Source organism: Ursus arctos, unplaced genomic scaffold (genome assembly GCF_023065955.2).
Source record: "Ursus arctos isolate Adak ecotype North America unplaced genomic scaffold, UrsArc2.0 scaffold_36, whole genome shotgun sequence".
NCBI classification, from domain to species: domain Eukaryota; kingdom Metazoa; phylum Chordata; class Mammalia; order Carnivora; family Ursidae; genus Ursus; species Ursus arctos.
Genome location: NW_026623050.1, coordinates 16,213,830 through 16,230,277, shown reverse-complemented (window position 1 = coordinate 16,230,277; position 16,448 = coordinate 16,213,830). Strand labels below are relative to the sequence as shown.

The 16,448-nt window shown below is 39.9% G+C and overlaps 1 protein-coding gene across 1 annotated transcript in view; it reads left to right on the top strand.

The window, feature by feature from the left end:
* Positions 1-800: 800 nt before the first annotated feature.
* Positions 801-16,448, top strand: part of TRPM7 (transient receptor potential cation channel subfamily M member 7) — a 114,811-nt gene continuing 99,163 nt past the window's right edge. The window contains exon 1 of the mRNA XM_026518467.4: positions 801-1,092. Coding sequence (XP_026374252.1) covers positions 1,090-1,092 — 3 coding nt within the window. The 5' untranslated portion in view covers positions 801-1,089. The remainder of the gene's footprint in view (positions 1,093-16,448) is intronic.

The window sequence follows — 16,448 nt, the reverse complement described above, 5'->3', positions numbered from 1 at the left end:
ACATTTAAATTTGTGCAGGTTATTGTACGTCAATTATTCCTCAATAAAGCTGTTTTTAAAAAAGGGGTGCAATTCAGTCAGGTAATAGGGGATCAGACGGGCAAACTTTTTCCTTGGGAGCAGAAAGGTCGTATGCGAAAAACAAGATAGGAAACGAACGCGAAGAGTCAAACCTGGGCTTAGCAAAGGAAAAGAAAAAGCAGAGAGGCATGTATGAGACTCGGGAACAACCCGCAGTCTTTGGTTAAGGTGGGTGATAGATGTGTTGTCTTCGGGAGACATCGCTGGAGGGAAAGGACGGAGGCCACAGTTAAATCCGGGAGAATTTCTCTCTGGCAGAAACAGAGAAGTTGGAGGAAGAACGTGATTTGGGGTGAGAAGATGATGTGGCATTTTGGACGAGGAGAGTAAAACCAACGTCTAAGGCACAGAGAAGAGGCCGGAAAACGCCGCAGGAGAGCGTAGGCAGGGGCCAGGCCGTCAGTGCAGCAGGCGGAGGCCAGAGCCAGCTAGCGGAGATAAGACCACGCCGCAACTCCAGGCGGGATCCCAGAGGCCCGGAACCTTAACCCTCCACTACTGCTTCCCCGAGTTCCGTTCCGGGAGGGGAGACACATGTTGGTGCGAGTCCCGCTCAGGTATCCAATAGAGACCCTGGGAAAACCTCCGACCCCTGACCGGACAGCCGGAGCGGTACGTGAGGCGCCCGTGGCCGGCGCGTGCGCGCGGCGCGAAGGGAGGCGGCCTGGAAGGGAGGGAGCGCGCGCCCTTCACGTGACCCAGCCCGCGGGCGGCGACGCACACGACGCGCCCCTCACGTGGTCTGTCTCCAGCCCCGTCGCCGGCGGAGGCGGGCGCGGGCGCGTCCCTGTGGCCAGTCACCCGGAGGAGTTGGTCGCACAATTATGAAAGACTCAGCTTCTGCTGCTAGCGCCGGAGCTGAGTTAGTTCTGAGAAGGTTTCCCTGGGCTGTCCTTGTCCGGCGGCCTCTGCTGCCGCCTTCGGAGACGCTTCCCGATAGATGGCTACAGGCCGCGGAGGAGGAGGAGGTGGAGTTGCTGCCCTTCCGGAGTCCGCCCCGTGAGGAGAATGGTACTGGACCCACGCAGGCCCCGGCGGGGGAATGGCCCTGGGGGGTTGCTGGCAGGGAAGGGGGAGGACCTGACTGGCAAGTGTGCGTCCGGACCCGTGCTTCCCGGGGCGACGGAGCCCAGAATTGCCTTGAGGCTTCCGGACTTGCCCCGGCGGGACGGGAGTGCAGTTCGTTCGAGGGTGAGGGGCAGGAAGCAGGTAGCCAATCTGGCACGACAGCTCGCCGCGGGAATCCCCAGAGCAGGGACCTGGCTCCAGCGAGGGCCCCTCGAGGCGGCAGAGGCGCGAGCCAGGGAGTACCTGCGAGAGCCGAGCGGCCGCAGCGCGCCAGACGCAGCGCTCAGCCTCCAAGCTCCGCATCTCCCGGGAGCGCGTTCCTCCTGGCGCCAGTTGCTGGCAGATAAGGGAGCCAAATGCTCTGCTCAAGTTCTGCTTGGAAAGGGAAGGAGGGCTGGGAGGGAACAAAAAAGGGATAGAGGACACGGGATTGGAGCTGTGCCTTGTTTGCTTGCGCAGTGGATACTCCACAGGTACGTTTTCCTTTTGGAGCCAAAGAGGAGGGATTTGACGATATCGATGGTAGATCTGCTTTCCAGTTTTCTTTAGCAAGAATTAAGGATTTTTACTGGGGCGCTGCTGTAGGTACCGAGGCGATGTGTTATCTGGATTTATGTCGAACTTCTTCGTCCGTTGCCCTAGAGAAGGGTTTGAAACCGACGAGTGTGGAGTGGCCAGAGGGATTCGGTTCATTGCAGCCTTTGATGGAGCTTTTTGTTGTTGTTAAGGCTAGGAATCAAATTTGAAGATTTCTTACAAAGAAAGTAATTTAGATCATGGACTTGAAGAGCGAAGTGTTTTTCTGGTCAGTACTTGAACTTGATAGGTTTCATGCAAACATCTCTCCCTCTGCTGGAGTCTGGCAGGTTTACTTTTCTCCAGAAGTTAATTCAGGTGCCATACAAGAGTGAAACCACGAATATAGCTATACTATGAATAAGTAGTGCACCTTACACTATTTTCCACCTTCTGTGGTAATGTAAAGTCAATAAAAGCTCATTTTACTTTTTTCCTTAATTTTAAAAGAAGGGTTACCGACACCAGATTTTTAGATTTATTACTTAAATCCATTTTAAGAGAATCTATTTTGGGGGGGAAAGTTGAACCGTAGTGTCTTTTTAATGGAAAAAGCAAACCATTAATACTGACTCTTCAGTTATGTGTATAGTTTTGTGTTTTGTTTTTTGATGGTAAATAGCATAAATCTGAACACACCATTTCACTATTTTGGAAGACATTTTTAGATACCTTAGAAAATGGAAATCAAGATGATTTACCATCTTCAAACCAGACAACTTTGTTTCTGATGCCTTTCTAGTGAAGGTCTGGAATTTCTTAGTCTTACCTCAGATGCTCTTCTTAAATTCAGCCTCTTAATGTCTTGCTGCATGAATGCTTTGAAACCCAACCTTCAAAAATTAAGATGCAGTCTGAATTTCTCCTGTTTCTACTGTCTTTCCATTTATGTCAGTTTTTTTTTCATAGTAGATGTCCCCCCCTCGCCCTGCCAAACCTGTTTGTATGCATAAGTTGTGCACTGTCTGTGGCACATAATATGATCAGTGTTGATTGATTGTACATGCTAACAATCCTGTTGATTATACAGGGAAAAATTCTCACTGCAAAATTTGAAATTGAGGGTCCGATTTTATTTTTTACATTGCTTGAGTCCTGACTGCTGTTGTGTTTTTTTTTTCTTGCTTTACAATTTCCAAGTAAATTATAGTGAAAACTTATAACTGAAAGCTGAGGTTGTCCAATAATGATAATTTGTTGAGCATCCTCAAATTTTAGGTCAACACTGTGACCTAAAAGTTCACCAAAAGTATGTCGTATCTACACTGTATAGTTCTTATTGTAAACTATTATTTAAAGTATTTGCTTCTGGGGGGCACCTGGCTGGCTCAGTTGGTTAAGCATCTGACTCTTGGTTTTAGCTCAGGATCCTGGGATTGAGCCCCGTGTCAGGCTCCCCACTCAGCGGGGAGTCTGCTTGTTTCCCTCTTTCTCTGTCCCTCCCCCACCTCGTGCATGCGCACACTCGCTTTTTCTCTCTCCCTCAAATCTAAATCTTCAAAAAAAATGAAGTATTTGCTTCTGCTAATCAGTTTTTTCTTTGACACTAAAAGAAAGCATACAAAATTTTTCTGCATTTAAAAAAAAAACCTTTAATCAGTCAACCAACCAAAAAAAAAAAAAAAAAACCCAATACAAAACAAACAAGATACCAAAAACACAAGTTTAAAACCTGGAGTGGAATCAAATTTTGTACAAAATTGTCTACCATGGCTACAGAAATATTTGTTTTATTCATTTGGTAATTGCTTGCTTAGTGTTTAATATATTCTCTTTTTTTTAAAGATTTTATTTATTTATCTGTCAGTGCACAAACAGGGGGAGCAGCAGACAGAGGGAGAAGAAGGCTCCCCGCTGAGCAAGGAGCCCTATGTGGCACTTGATCCCAGGACCCTGGGATCATGACCTGCGTCAAAGGCAGATGATTAACCAACTGAGCCACGCAGGCGTCCCCGTGTTTAATATATTCTAAGCACTGTGATAGGCACCGGAGTGGCAAATATATGTTAGACAAGTTTTCCGCTTTCAAATAACTTACATTCTAGTTATTTATAAAAGATCTAGTTGTAAATGGAAGATGCATACATCATAAAACAAACATTTAGTGTCTACTGTATTGCAAACACTGTGGTACTTAATAGTTTTGAAAGGCAATACAGATAGGCAAAAGCCAGAAGGATGGTGTGATACTATTACATAGATTACTTTGAAAATATGGGGTAATCAAGGAGAGAAAGGAAAGTCTGGGTGCGTTTGCACAAAAGCTGATAGTAGAAGTGAGTCTTACAGAGTCAGTAGGAATTGGAATTAACCTGGAAATAGAAGGGGCATTGAGTTGGTGGTTTTAGTCCAAGGGAACTGAGCTTTAGAAGAGAAGAGCATCCTTAGTTTATTCTGGGAACTACTGTACATGTACTTTATGCAGTTAGGAATGAATGGAGTATGGGATGATACGGAGTACTGGCGGGAGTGTTAGAGAGACAAAGACCAGGTTCTTTTGGTTTTTTTTAAGATTTATTTGAGAGAGAGAGAGAGCATGCGTGAGCAGGGCTAGGGGGCAGAGGGAGAGAATCTCAAACAAACTCCCCCACTGAGCACAGAGCCTGATGCAGGGCTTGATCTCAGGACCCCAAGATCATGACCTGAGCCTAAACCAAGAGTTGGACGCTCAACTTACTGAGCCACCCACGCGCCCCAAGTACCATATTTCTGAGAGCAGTATATATCATACAAAGACGTTTGGATTTCATACTGGAGATGTTGAGGATCCACTTAAGAAAACAATATGGAGGGTGAATGGTGTGTGTTTAAATTGAAAAGAGAGACCCATAAGGAGGAGGCTTTAGCAAGACTCTGACCAAGTGTCAAGGGCTTGAAACAAGTAGTAGAAGGAGGAACAGATTGAGATGTTTAGGATTTAGAATATTCAGAACTTGGATACTTTTGTGGAGTAAAGTGTGTGTGTGTGTGTGTGTGTGTGTGTTGGCAAATGTCAGTAATAAGAACCAGACAAAATGAAAGTACGTTATAGTTAAAGTCATTACTTAAAATATGCAAATGTAATTCTTAAAGGCAATACTTAAAATGTACATTTTGGTTTTTATTTTATTATTTTAAAGATTTTATTTATTTGACAGAGAGAGAGAGAGCAGGAGAGCACAAGCAGGGGGGAGCAGCAGAGGGAGAGGGAAAAGCAGGCTCCCCAGTGAGCAGGGAGCCTGATGGAGGACACAGGGCTCTATCCTCAATCCCAGGACCCTGGTATCGTGACCGGAGCCGAAGGCAGTTGCTTAACCAGCTGAGCCACCCAGGTGCCCCTGGTTTTGATTTTTAAATGAAAGTCTATTGAGGCGCAAGCAGTTGTAAAAGTTTGAGAGTTCCACCAATCAGATATTTTTGGTCTAGTGCTCTGATATTCTCTTTAACATTCTAATATGGGAGATTTCATACATAAAGAAATAGAATAGGAAAATGAATCACCGTACATCCATGACCAGTTTTACAGTTTGAAATGTGTATTTTGTGTCTTCTATTACTCCTTCCATTCCCTCTCAAATGGATAACTTAAAAGCAAACCTCAGACATGTTTCATCTATAAATACTTTATTGTGTATATCTCTAAAAAGCTAGGATTCTTAACACATCCACATTACTATTAGCACACCTAAAAAACTAGTAATTCTTTACTGTTACTAAATATTCAGCATATTTCCCTGATTGTTTCATGTTTTTCTCTCATTTGGTTTGTTTATTTAAGTCAGCATCCAGAGAATTCCGTACAGCATCTGGTTGATAAACAAGTCTTTCAGTCTCTAGTAGCCCCCTCCTTTTTTTGTCTTGTCATTTACCATTTATTTAATGAGAAAAATCCAGATCATTTGCCCTGTAGAATTTCCCGCAATTTGGATTTTGTTGGATGCATCCATATAGTGTGATGTAACTTGTTTCTCCTCTATTTCCTGTGTTTAATCTAAAGACTTGATCAGATTGTAGTATGATATTTTGGCAAGAGTACTTCACAGGTCGTGCTACGTATCTTGTATTGCATCACATTAAGAAGCACATGCTTCTGGTTGTTTTTCTTTTTTCTTTCTTTTTTTTTTTCTTTTCTTTCTTGTTTTTCTTTTTTCTTTTTTTTCTTTTCTTTTCTTTCTTTCTTTCTTTCTTTCTTTCTTTTTCTTTCTTTCTTTCCTTCTTTCTTTCTTTTTTTCTTTTTTCTTTTTTTTTTTTTATGTTAAGATTGACCAGTGGGTTTGCTGTTGTTAGCTGCCTGATCTTTCAGCTGTAAAGTTCTTGGTCAGACATTTACATAATAGTTTTAGTAGTAGCCATTGATGATTATTGCCATTGATCTGTTATTTCAGTCTAGATTTCTCTTTCCCCTTATTTTTCGTTTTTTGGTTTTATTTTGTTTTGTTTAGAGAGAGTAGGGGAGGGGTCGGGTGAGAGGGCGAGACTCTCAAGCAGGCTCCGCACCCTGTGCAGAGCCCATGTGGGGCTTGATCTCATGACTCTGAGATCATGACCTGAGCAGAAGTCAAGAGTCCGATGTTTGACTGAGGCACCCAGGTGCCCCTCCCCTTATTTTTTGGAGGAACCTTTCAGCATATGATTAAATTTTAAAGCCTTTTTTTTAAGGCACTCCTTAAGTGCCTGTTTTGTTGTTTTTTTTTTTTTTAAGATTTATTTATGAGAGAGCAAGAGCATGAGCACGGGAGTTGGGGGCAGGAGCAGAGGGAAAGGGAGAGAATTTTAAGCAGACTCTCTGCTGAGTGTGGAGGCCTACGTGGGGCTGGATCCCACAACTATGAGATCATGACCTGAGCCAAAATCAAGAGTCACACGCTTAAATGACTGAGCCATCCAGGCCATTAAGTGCCTGTTTTAAGTTTGGTACCTAGAGGTACCCAAATTCAGAATAGTTGAGATTAGTTTGGAGTGAGCATTATTTGGCTATCTGTGGGGATTTTAACTGAGTTACTTGTATGAGTTGATATAAAATAACTTAGATATATGTCACTTTTATTATTCATTTATTCAAGATTTTATTTGTTTATTTTACAGAGCAGGAGAGCATAAGCAGGAGGAGCAGTAGAAGGAGAGGGTGAAGCAGGCTCCCCACCGAGCAGGGAGCCTGATGTGGGGTTTGATCCCAGCACCCCAGGATCATGACCTGAGCCGAAGGCAGACGCTTAACCATCTGAGCACCTAGGCGCTCCGATATATGTCACTTTTAGAAGGAGTTTTGCAGTTACTAGATTAGTTTGAATATGAATGAAATGTTTGACTTGGAAAATTGGACCTCTTCTGGTTTATCTTTATAAAAAATGATTGGTTCAAATTTGAGTTAAGCTAGTACTTTCAGTCATTTTGTTGATCCTTTGGTTCAGTTCATCTTAGATTTAGAAAATTACTCTGGATCTTTTGGGGGAATGTGTGTTTAGTTTCTTGACCATTTAAAGATTTTAGAAAATTGTTGAAGAAGTTTTGGTGTATGGAGGTAAGCAATATTTTTGAAGTTGGTAGACCTGGGCTCTTCACATAAGCGTCTTTGCCAAATCGCACTTTTTTTTAAAAAAAGAAAGATTTTATGTACTTATTTTGGCGGGGAGAGAGAGAGAGAGGGTGCACAAGCAGAGGGGAGGGGCAGAGGCCGAGAGAGAAGCAGGCTCCCTGCTAAGCCTGATGCAGGACTCGATCCCAGGACCCTGGGATCATGGACTGAGCTACCCAGGTGCCCCTCTCTTTTATGAGCTCTGCTGTTATCCTCTCTGTAAAAAACAGATGATAATCTTTCTTCTACTTGATCTCAGGAGCAATACTAGTATTGAAGTTTATGAAACACTATTTGTCCCTCCTTGCATCATGAAAACATGTTAATAACTAAACACCTCAACTATTTAGCTACCAGACAGCTGGAAACCACAACTTGTGGAAACATAGCTCCTCATGGGAAGAAAAAAACTTTTGAGTCATGCCATTATTGGGAATATAGCAACCTTGAGCCCAGAGTTCACTGTTTGAAAAATAATGTACAAAGTGAAATTTAGTATGTTTAGTTACCTTTTTTCCTTTGACAATTTGGTAGTACATTGGGAATGAATAGATGGAAAGTTATCTGAGAAGCAGACTATTAACTATAAGACTGAGGAAACATTAACTTAGATGGGAAAGATAGGGCTATAAATCACCTGTTAGTATTTGAACCATTGGTCTTCCTTGTCTTCAAGGGTATAATATGCAATACCTAATACCCAGAAGTTACTCTTGATTAAGAAAAGTGTGTAATAGGCTTTAGACAGATTTTCACAATATTAGCTAACATGTATTAGCATTTAGCTGTGGTCATTGTTATAAATGCTTTACATATATCATTGCATATTATTACGCTCAAAATTCTATGAAGTAAGCACTGTTTTTTTCTCCATTATTTATGTAAGGACCAGAGAGGCAAAATCGCTCACCAAAGGTCATAAGGCCAATAAGTGGTAGAGTAGGTATTGACTCATCAAATTACGCACTTGAAGAAGGACCTTTAATATTCAGAGGCATGTATATTTGTGAGATCTGAGATGGCCGGTGTTATGTTAAGTAAAAAGTTAAGGTCATTTAAATGTGTTACCTTAAAAAAAATTTATTTTACTATATTTTTTCTTCAAATGCTGTAAAACTTAGAATTTCCTTTATTACCGAATTTCTTTGTAATAACCTTAGGATAGATTATTCACAATTCAGTTATATACATTGTATTTTGACAAAGTACAGAGAATTACTAGTCAGAGGGGATCATTAGTAGTTGGAAAGGTTATTAATTAAACTAAATAGATTTCTGTGATAGGTAGAACTCTTGAATAAAAACTCCAGAAACCTAATATGAATGTTACCAACAAAGTATCATACTACTCAGGGATAGAGAATAGCTTGATATGGTTTATTCACAATATGAAGGCTGCAGTTTTATAATAGAGAATGTCCTAGTATTTTCTTTAGATTTCTCTTTTTCAGATTAGCTTTTGTGGCATCATCTGAAAACATATCCGTCATCATTGAATTAGATTAATGTGATGGATCCATTTAATTCAACAGATTCTGTTGCTTTGGGAAAAATATTTTATTAGGTAACAAGGAGCCAGGAATAAAAGCGAAGAATGTAAATTGTACTATTTGACTGCAGGTATATAACATTTTTAAATAAATGTATATAATAAAATAGGCATCCACGTTCCTACCACACAGGCTGGGAAATAAAATATTACCGATAAAATTGAAATCTCCCATGTACTCCATCAAAATCCCATTCCACTTTCCATTTCTGCAGATATAACTATCATCCCATTGTTCTTTTGCATGCTTTTGTAGTGTCGTCACAAATACACACACACACACACACACACACACGCGTCTGTATAGAAAGAATATATAACACATATATTTGGTTTTACAAGTTTTTGGTATTTGTAAGTTTTGTATATATGGACTTTTAATGGACTTAATTGTTTTTTTAAATCAACATTAGGTTTTGGAGATTTTTTCATCTTAATACATGTAAAGTCTAGTTTACCCCTTTTATTTTATTTTTATTTATTTTTCTTTGTCTTTATTTCCATTCAAAGTTAACATTTCTGCTTCTCTGCAAGGTAGCCTCACCATGCATGCTCATAGCAGCTTTCTAGTTAGCCTCTTCTAACTGCTGTATTATTCCATTATATGAATATACTGTTGTCCATTTTACTGTTATTGGGCAGTTTGATTATTTCCAGTTTTTTACGTATAATGATGCAGTATTCTTCTATGTATCATCTTATGTACAAGTGTGAGAATTTTTCTAAGATGCATATATCTAGAAGAATTATAAATCATAGGATAGGTGCATCTTCAGTTTTACAGATATTGCCGAAGTGTTGACCAAAGTAGTTGTGTGGTTTATATTCCCTGTAAGGTATATGAGAGTCCCCAGTTCTTTCACTATCTTTGCCACACTTCATTGATTGGGTTCTTTTATTTTGCCAGACTCATGAATATGAAATAGTTCCTCATTGTTTTAATTTGCATGTCACGGACCTCTAATACTGAGTATTTCAGGTTATGGGTTTTTGGCAGTGGTTCCCTCCTCTCTGGTGAATTGCCTATTTATAATCTTTGCTCAGTTTTCTATTGGATTATCTTTTTCTTATTTATTTACTTGTAGAAGTTATTTAGGTATCCTGAATACTTTTTTTGAGGCGGGGTGGTTTATGAGCTGCAAATGTCTTCTCCAGCCTGTAGCTTTTTAATTTTTCAGTTGGTTAATGATAGGCTATTTACTTATTTTTAGATTGTTGATGTACATTGGTTTTTAATTTAGTGTAATAATTTATCAGTATATTCTTGTTTTTTTTTTTTTAAGTTTTTTTTAGTAATTCCCACACCCAATGTGGGGCTTAACTCACAACCCCAACTGAGCCAGCAGGCGTTCCATCATTGTTTTCTTTAGAGCGTATGCCTTTTCTTTTCCTAAGGTCATAAAGTTGTTCTGGGTTTTTTTTGTTTTGTTTTGTTTTTGGTAGAAATTTTATTTTATATTTTATTTTTTAAAAGATTTTATGTATTTTTTTGAAAGAGAGAGAGCACAAGTGGGAGGGAGAGGCAGAGGGAGAGGGAGAAGCAGACTTCGCACTGAGCAGGGAACCTGATGTAGGGCTCTATCCCAGAACCCTGAGATCATGACCTGAGCCAAAGGCACATGCTTAACCGATTGAGCCACCCAGGTGCCCCATTTTTTGTAGAATTTTTAAAGTTTTGCTTTACACATTTTGACTTTAATCCATCTAGTATTCATTTTTGGATTTAGTGTGGTAGTTCATGTACATAGAGTAAATAGTTCATATTTTCTCCTGATTTGTTTTGCTTTCTCCATCATACATCAAGTTTCCTTAAAGGCAAGTTTCTGTTTCAAAGTGATTTATGCCATTGTTCTATTTGTCGACTGCAGTTACTTAATATCTTAGACTCCAAGGTATGACATGATGGCAACTGCTCATACTTTTCTTTATCAAACATTTTCTATCCCACAAATCTGTGACAATATTGGGCTGTTAAACAACCAAGGTAGCAATCTCCATGAGGTTACCAGGAAAGGAAAACAGAAAGTAAGGTTGGATGTAGTAGGACTGTCTTTACAGATATAGTTATGGTATGAATTTGATTCAGTTTAATTTTTTAATATTTAAAATTTGACCAAATATTTCTTATTTCCACTGAGGCTTTTCAATAGTGTCTTGAAGACCCACTTAGAGGGTTCACATAATTATCAACAATTCCTAATTATTAGTTAGTTAAGTATTTGGCGGCCAATTAAGAGAAAGAACAAAACTCTAAGGACCTGTAAGAGTGCCAGAAGGTCAAATGAGTTGGGCTCTGATAGAGGAAGTCAGAGTGCCAGCCTATAGCAACATTTTGCTTTGGGCTAGCCTTAGTTTTTCTTTGTCACTGGCTGTGCCATTGTTGGCAGGCATATTGACCTCCGTACAAATTTTTCACATAACTTGAAATTTCTAGGTTTGTAGTGTCATTTAACTTTTTAAAAGATTTTATTTATTTGCAGGGGGCAGAGGGAGAGGGAGCAAGAGTCTCAAGCAGACTCCACACTGAGCGTGGAGCCCAACGAGGGGCTCAGTCTCACAACCCTGAGATCACAACCTGAGCTGAAACCAAGAGTTAGACACTTACCCGACTGCGCCACCCAGGTGCCCCATCATTTAATTTTTTAAGTATATGCATTTTATTACTATGCAAACTCCTTTTTGGGTTTTTTTTTTTTCCTTTTGAGTATGGGTCACATTTTCCTTTTTTTTAAAGATTTTATTCATTTGAGAGAGAGCACGAGCGGGGTGAGGGGTAGAGGGAGAAGCAGGCTCTCCACTGAGGGGGAAGCCTAGTGTGGGGCTCGATCCTGGGACTCTGGGATCATGACCTGAGCCAAAGGCAGATGCTTAACCATCTGAGCCACCCAGGCACCCCTTTCCTGTTTCTTCTTAAGTCTAGTAATTTTAAATTATGTCATAGACACTATGAATGTTACCTTATAGACTCTGGGATCTGTTATAGTGTTCTTGATTCTTAAAGTAGTTGTTAGGAACTCAGTGTTTATGTTCCTCCCGAATTCTTTGTTGAAGCCCTAACCCCCAATGTGATGGCACTTGAAGATGGGGTCTTTGGGAGTAATTAGGGTTAGATGAGATCATGGGGGTAGGGGCCCTTAGAAGAAGAAACACCAGGAGCTTGCTCTCTCCACCATGGGAAGACACAGAAGACAACTATCTGCAACCCAAGGAGAGAGCTTTTACCCAGACACTGACATTGATCTTGGATTATAGTTTCTATAACTATGAAAAATGAATTTTGATTGGTTAAGCCACCTAACTTATGGTATTTGTTATGGCAGTCAGAGCAGACTAAGATAATTGATTTACTTGACTGTACTCAAATTCCATATGCTATCTCCTTGTGGGTAGCAAAAGTGTCTGTTCAGTTATTTTATTCTTAACTGGGCTGCTTGGAGTCTGCCCCATATGCATATACGTTATAGGTCTGCTAGAGATTTGAGCATAGTTGATGTGCAGTATTTAGGATACCCTTTATGTGACTTTTTCCTTTGAAGGACTTTTCCCATTTCTTTCCCGCTGCTATTGCTGGACTTGGTATTGTTTTTTTAAGCCAGTAAGACTGTGGGATTTCTGTTGGAGTTTTAGCTAGTGTGGAGCGGGGCTTGTCATCAGTCAAAAAGCCTTAAAAAATGGGAAACTCATTCAGTGCTATTCTTCAATTTTAAATGTAGACTCCAATCAATTTCAGCCTGCTTTTGGTCTTTAGTACTGTTAATTAGTTGTTTTTTGTTTTTATTTTGTCCAGAGTTTATGGTTGTTATCTGTAAGAGGTTTAGTCTACTAGAACTAACATAGCTGGTAGCTCCTTTCTAATATTAATATGTAGAATCATAGAGTATTTTGTTGTCAAAGTAGACTGATTTCCATTTACCTTGAAGTAGAATTTTTAAAGCAGCCTTTACTTTTTCCCCCCAAATTTTGCCATTAACATCTAGGCAGGAAGGATATGCTGCTACTAACTTATGGAGAGAGTAAAATATTAGAAGGTTTATTTATAATGTGTGTGCCCCTTATTGCTGAAAGACAGGAAGCGTTTATAACTTAGGGAATTTTGAAACATTAAAAAAATTGTTGAGATTTCACAGTGTGTCATGCATTATGCTGAAACACTTTGCATGGATCATTCTGTTTTATTTTTAGAGCAACACTGTAAGGTAGGTATTGTTATTAGGTCAAAAGGTCAGAAACTTGCTTTAGGTTGCATGGGTAGTAAATAAGCTAGAGTTCTAAGTCAGGTTACTCTGACTCCAGAATTTCTGTTCTTTAACCACTGAAGATCACAAAATTAATCTTTCGAGTTTCTTTCTAGGGCTGGGGTGCCTGGGTGGCTCACTCCGTTAAGCATCAGACTCTTGATTTCAGCTCAGGTCATGATTTCAGGGTCTTGAGATTGGCCCTTTGTTGGGCTGTGTTGGGTGAGGAGCCTGCTTAAGATTCTCTCTCTCTCCCCCTCTGCCCCTCCCATCCATTGCACGCTCTCTCTCTCTCCCCCTGTCTCTAAATAAATGAAATCTTTTTTAAAAAGTTTCTTTCTAGTGCTAACATTCTGTTTGTAGTTAGTTTTTACTTTACCTAAACATTTAAGGTTAGGAATTTTCAGGTTTGTGTTTATAGGGTGCCACCTCTTGGTAAAATTCAGTAATGCAGCCGAGCAAAAGAAGGAGAAATATAAAATTAGGAATTTATATATGTGTTTAGAATCCAGGGCACATTTCACTGGGTATCTGATGGCAGAGCAGAAACTCAGAATTTAAAAAAATGCCGAAACCTATCATTGGAAAGGATTTATAACTCTCACCTGGGGTATGTGACTGTCAGGTGTGTGAAGCCAGTCCCTAATGTACTAAATGAGGGCCATGAACAACAAGAATGCTGTGTGTGGGAGGAATATATTTGTTAGACGGCTACACAAACAAAGTGAAAGGCAGTAAGCCCTTGAAGTAAACAAAATTGGTGAATAAAGTAGAGTAAGCTGCTGTAAGAGATAGTCTTGAAACATGCTAATGCAGGCACACAATTTGGTAAAACTTTGTGAGCATCAAAAGTGATACAATTTAAGTGACTTAGCACACCGTTTCACTAAAGTTTTGGATGGATTTGCCAATTAGAAACTACTATGGAAGATTCGAGGTTGTGAAGGGGTAGTACTGGCTGTTTGTTTAGAACAAGAATGGTAAAATGAAACTAATTTGTGAGCAAGATTTGTACTAGGTCCTGAAATCCCAATAGCATTCCTGTTTTGAGTATATATTTTATCAAAATACTCAAAAAATGAATACCTAAAGTATCTTAGGTTGATGGTATTTGGAAAAGATCATCGTTTCTGGAAAAAAGCTAGGTATATGTACTCAGAGTACTAGACTTTTTGCTCACTGGTATTTAGGTTTTATGGATATATATATATATATATATATATAATTTACTTAAATGCTTTTGCGGGGGAGGGGGAGGGACAGTGCAGAGCCTGATGCAGGGCTCAGTCTCATGACCCTGAGATCAGACCTGAGCCAGAATCAAGAGTCGAACCCTTAACTGACTGAGCCACCCAGGCATCCCTTACATGCTTTTTCTATTGAAATTCCTGCAGGAAAAATAGCTTTGTTAATGGACATCTAAAATTCTTTAGCCCTACCGTTTTTTTCCCCTGTCATTGAAAAGCAACTCTTAATACAAGGATCTTCTGGGATGGTAGAAGTGGGTAGAGGTACATTAGTGTTGAAGAAACTGTGTACAAGAATCAAAGGGCTTGGCACATGCTTGCTGGATTGAATTGACTGAGTAGGAGCATGAAAGATCCATGCTTTTGTGGGATTCAGAGCATGGGTTCTATACCATGCCACGTGTGCCAAATGTGGCCAAGGCCTGTTTTTTATGACTTTGAGTTAAGAATGATTCTTACATTTTTTTAAGAGTTAAAAAACAAAATAAAGAATATGTGACAGAGAGGGTAAAAAAGCCTAAAACATTTACCATCACTATTTGCTGATCCCCCATTTAGAGTATAGCCATACTTCTCTAGTAGGAAATTGAAGGAAGTTTAATGGGAGAGGTGTTCATTTGGGATCAGGTAAATTGTGCATGTTGTTGAAAAATGATAGAGGTAAATTTGAAGAAAGGATAAGAAATGAGGACTATATTAGTAATCATTCTGTTTGGTTTTTTTTCCCAAAGACATCATGCTGAACTAAAGGATTTGTAAATTATCTCTTGTATCCGTTCCTTTACTAGTCCGTGAGCCTATTGCCCCTCCCCCAAATACTGGTGGCTCTGGTTTACTTTTACTTGTCTCCCTTTCAGATTAATCTTCCTAACAAGAGCTCTGATTATTTTTATGTTAAATGCTACTTGGGATTCATTTTTTTCCAAGTATAACTAACTCCTAAATTAAATGTCTGTGAAAATATTTTTATTTACATTTAGTAAAAAGGCATAAGCTGTGAAAGGTATATATACTTGTGATTCATTTTTAGGAGTATTTCAATGAGTACATATCCAGAATTTTGCAGACCAGCATTTAGACTTAACTGGGCTATTAGTTCATTGCTGTAGAGCAGTCATTTTGAAATCTGTTGATCTAATACCTCCATCCATACCCCAACCCTGTTTGAACAACTATAGCTGGAGTTGCTTCAGGCGGCTGCAGCTAAGGAGCAGAATAGGGGAAAAGCTAATACTAGTTAGCAGTAGTTAGTAATTAACAGTACCTTTTACGGGAGAGACAGAACTGAAAGACACCATGAGAAGGACATGCCTTCACTACCCACTGGTCCCAGAAAGAAAATGAGACATAACTTGGAGCTCCCTTAAGCCAGCTGGACCTGAAGCTGAAAGTGGAACTTGGCTCTGCAGCTGACTGCCAGCCCAGTGAGAAGAGGTAAAGGAAGGAAGGACAGGTAAGGGATCTGAAGATCAGAGAATTTTGTAACTTGCCTGGGGTCACAAAGAACGTAAGCAGCAGAGCAGGGATTTGAACCTGACACTCTGACTCAGAAGCCTCAACTCTTAACTACATGGCTGCAGAGAAGTGAGGAAGAATGCTCATGTTGGGACTTTGAAAAACAAAAACAAAAAACAATACCTTTTAGAAGTATGTTAACCCTTCTGCTTTTGTTTTGTTTTTTCCATGTTGAGAAAATTATATATAGAGTGATCACATAGGAATTGCCTTTTTAAAGTTATTAATGTATTTCTACTCAGTGGCTTATTTAAAGCATATCATCAAGTGGTCTTGAAATACTTGCCTTAAATTTCTCTTAAAAAGTCAGTAGAGGGGCGCCTGGGTGGCACAGCGGTTAAGCGTCTGCCTTCGGCTCAGGGCGTGATCCTGGCGTTATGGGATTGAGCCCCACATCAGGCTCTTCCACTATGAGCCTGCTTCTTCCTCTCCCACTCCCCCTGCTTGTGTTCTCTCTCTCGCTGGCTGTCTCTATCTCTGTCGAATAAATAAATAAAATCTTTAAAAAAAAAAAAAAGTCAGTAGAGGCTTTGGAGTCAGGGCAAACTATTAGCTGTGTGACTTTGGACAATTCCCTAACGTCTATGTCTAACTAGTCTCTGCATCTATAATGTGGGGATACT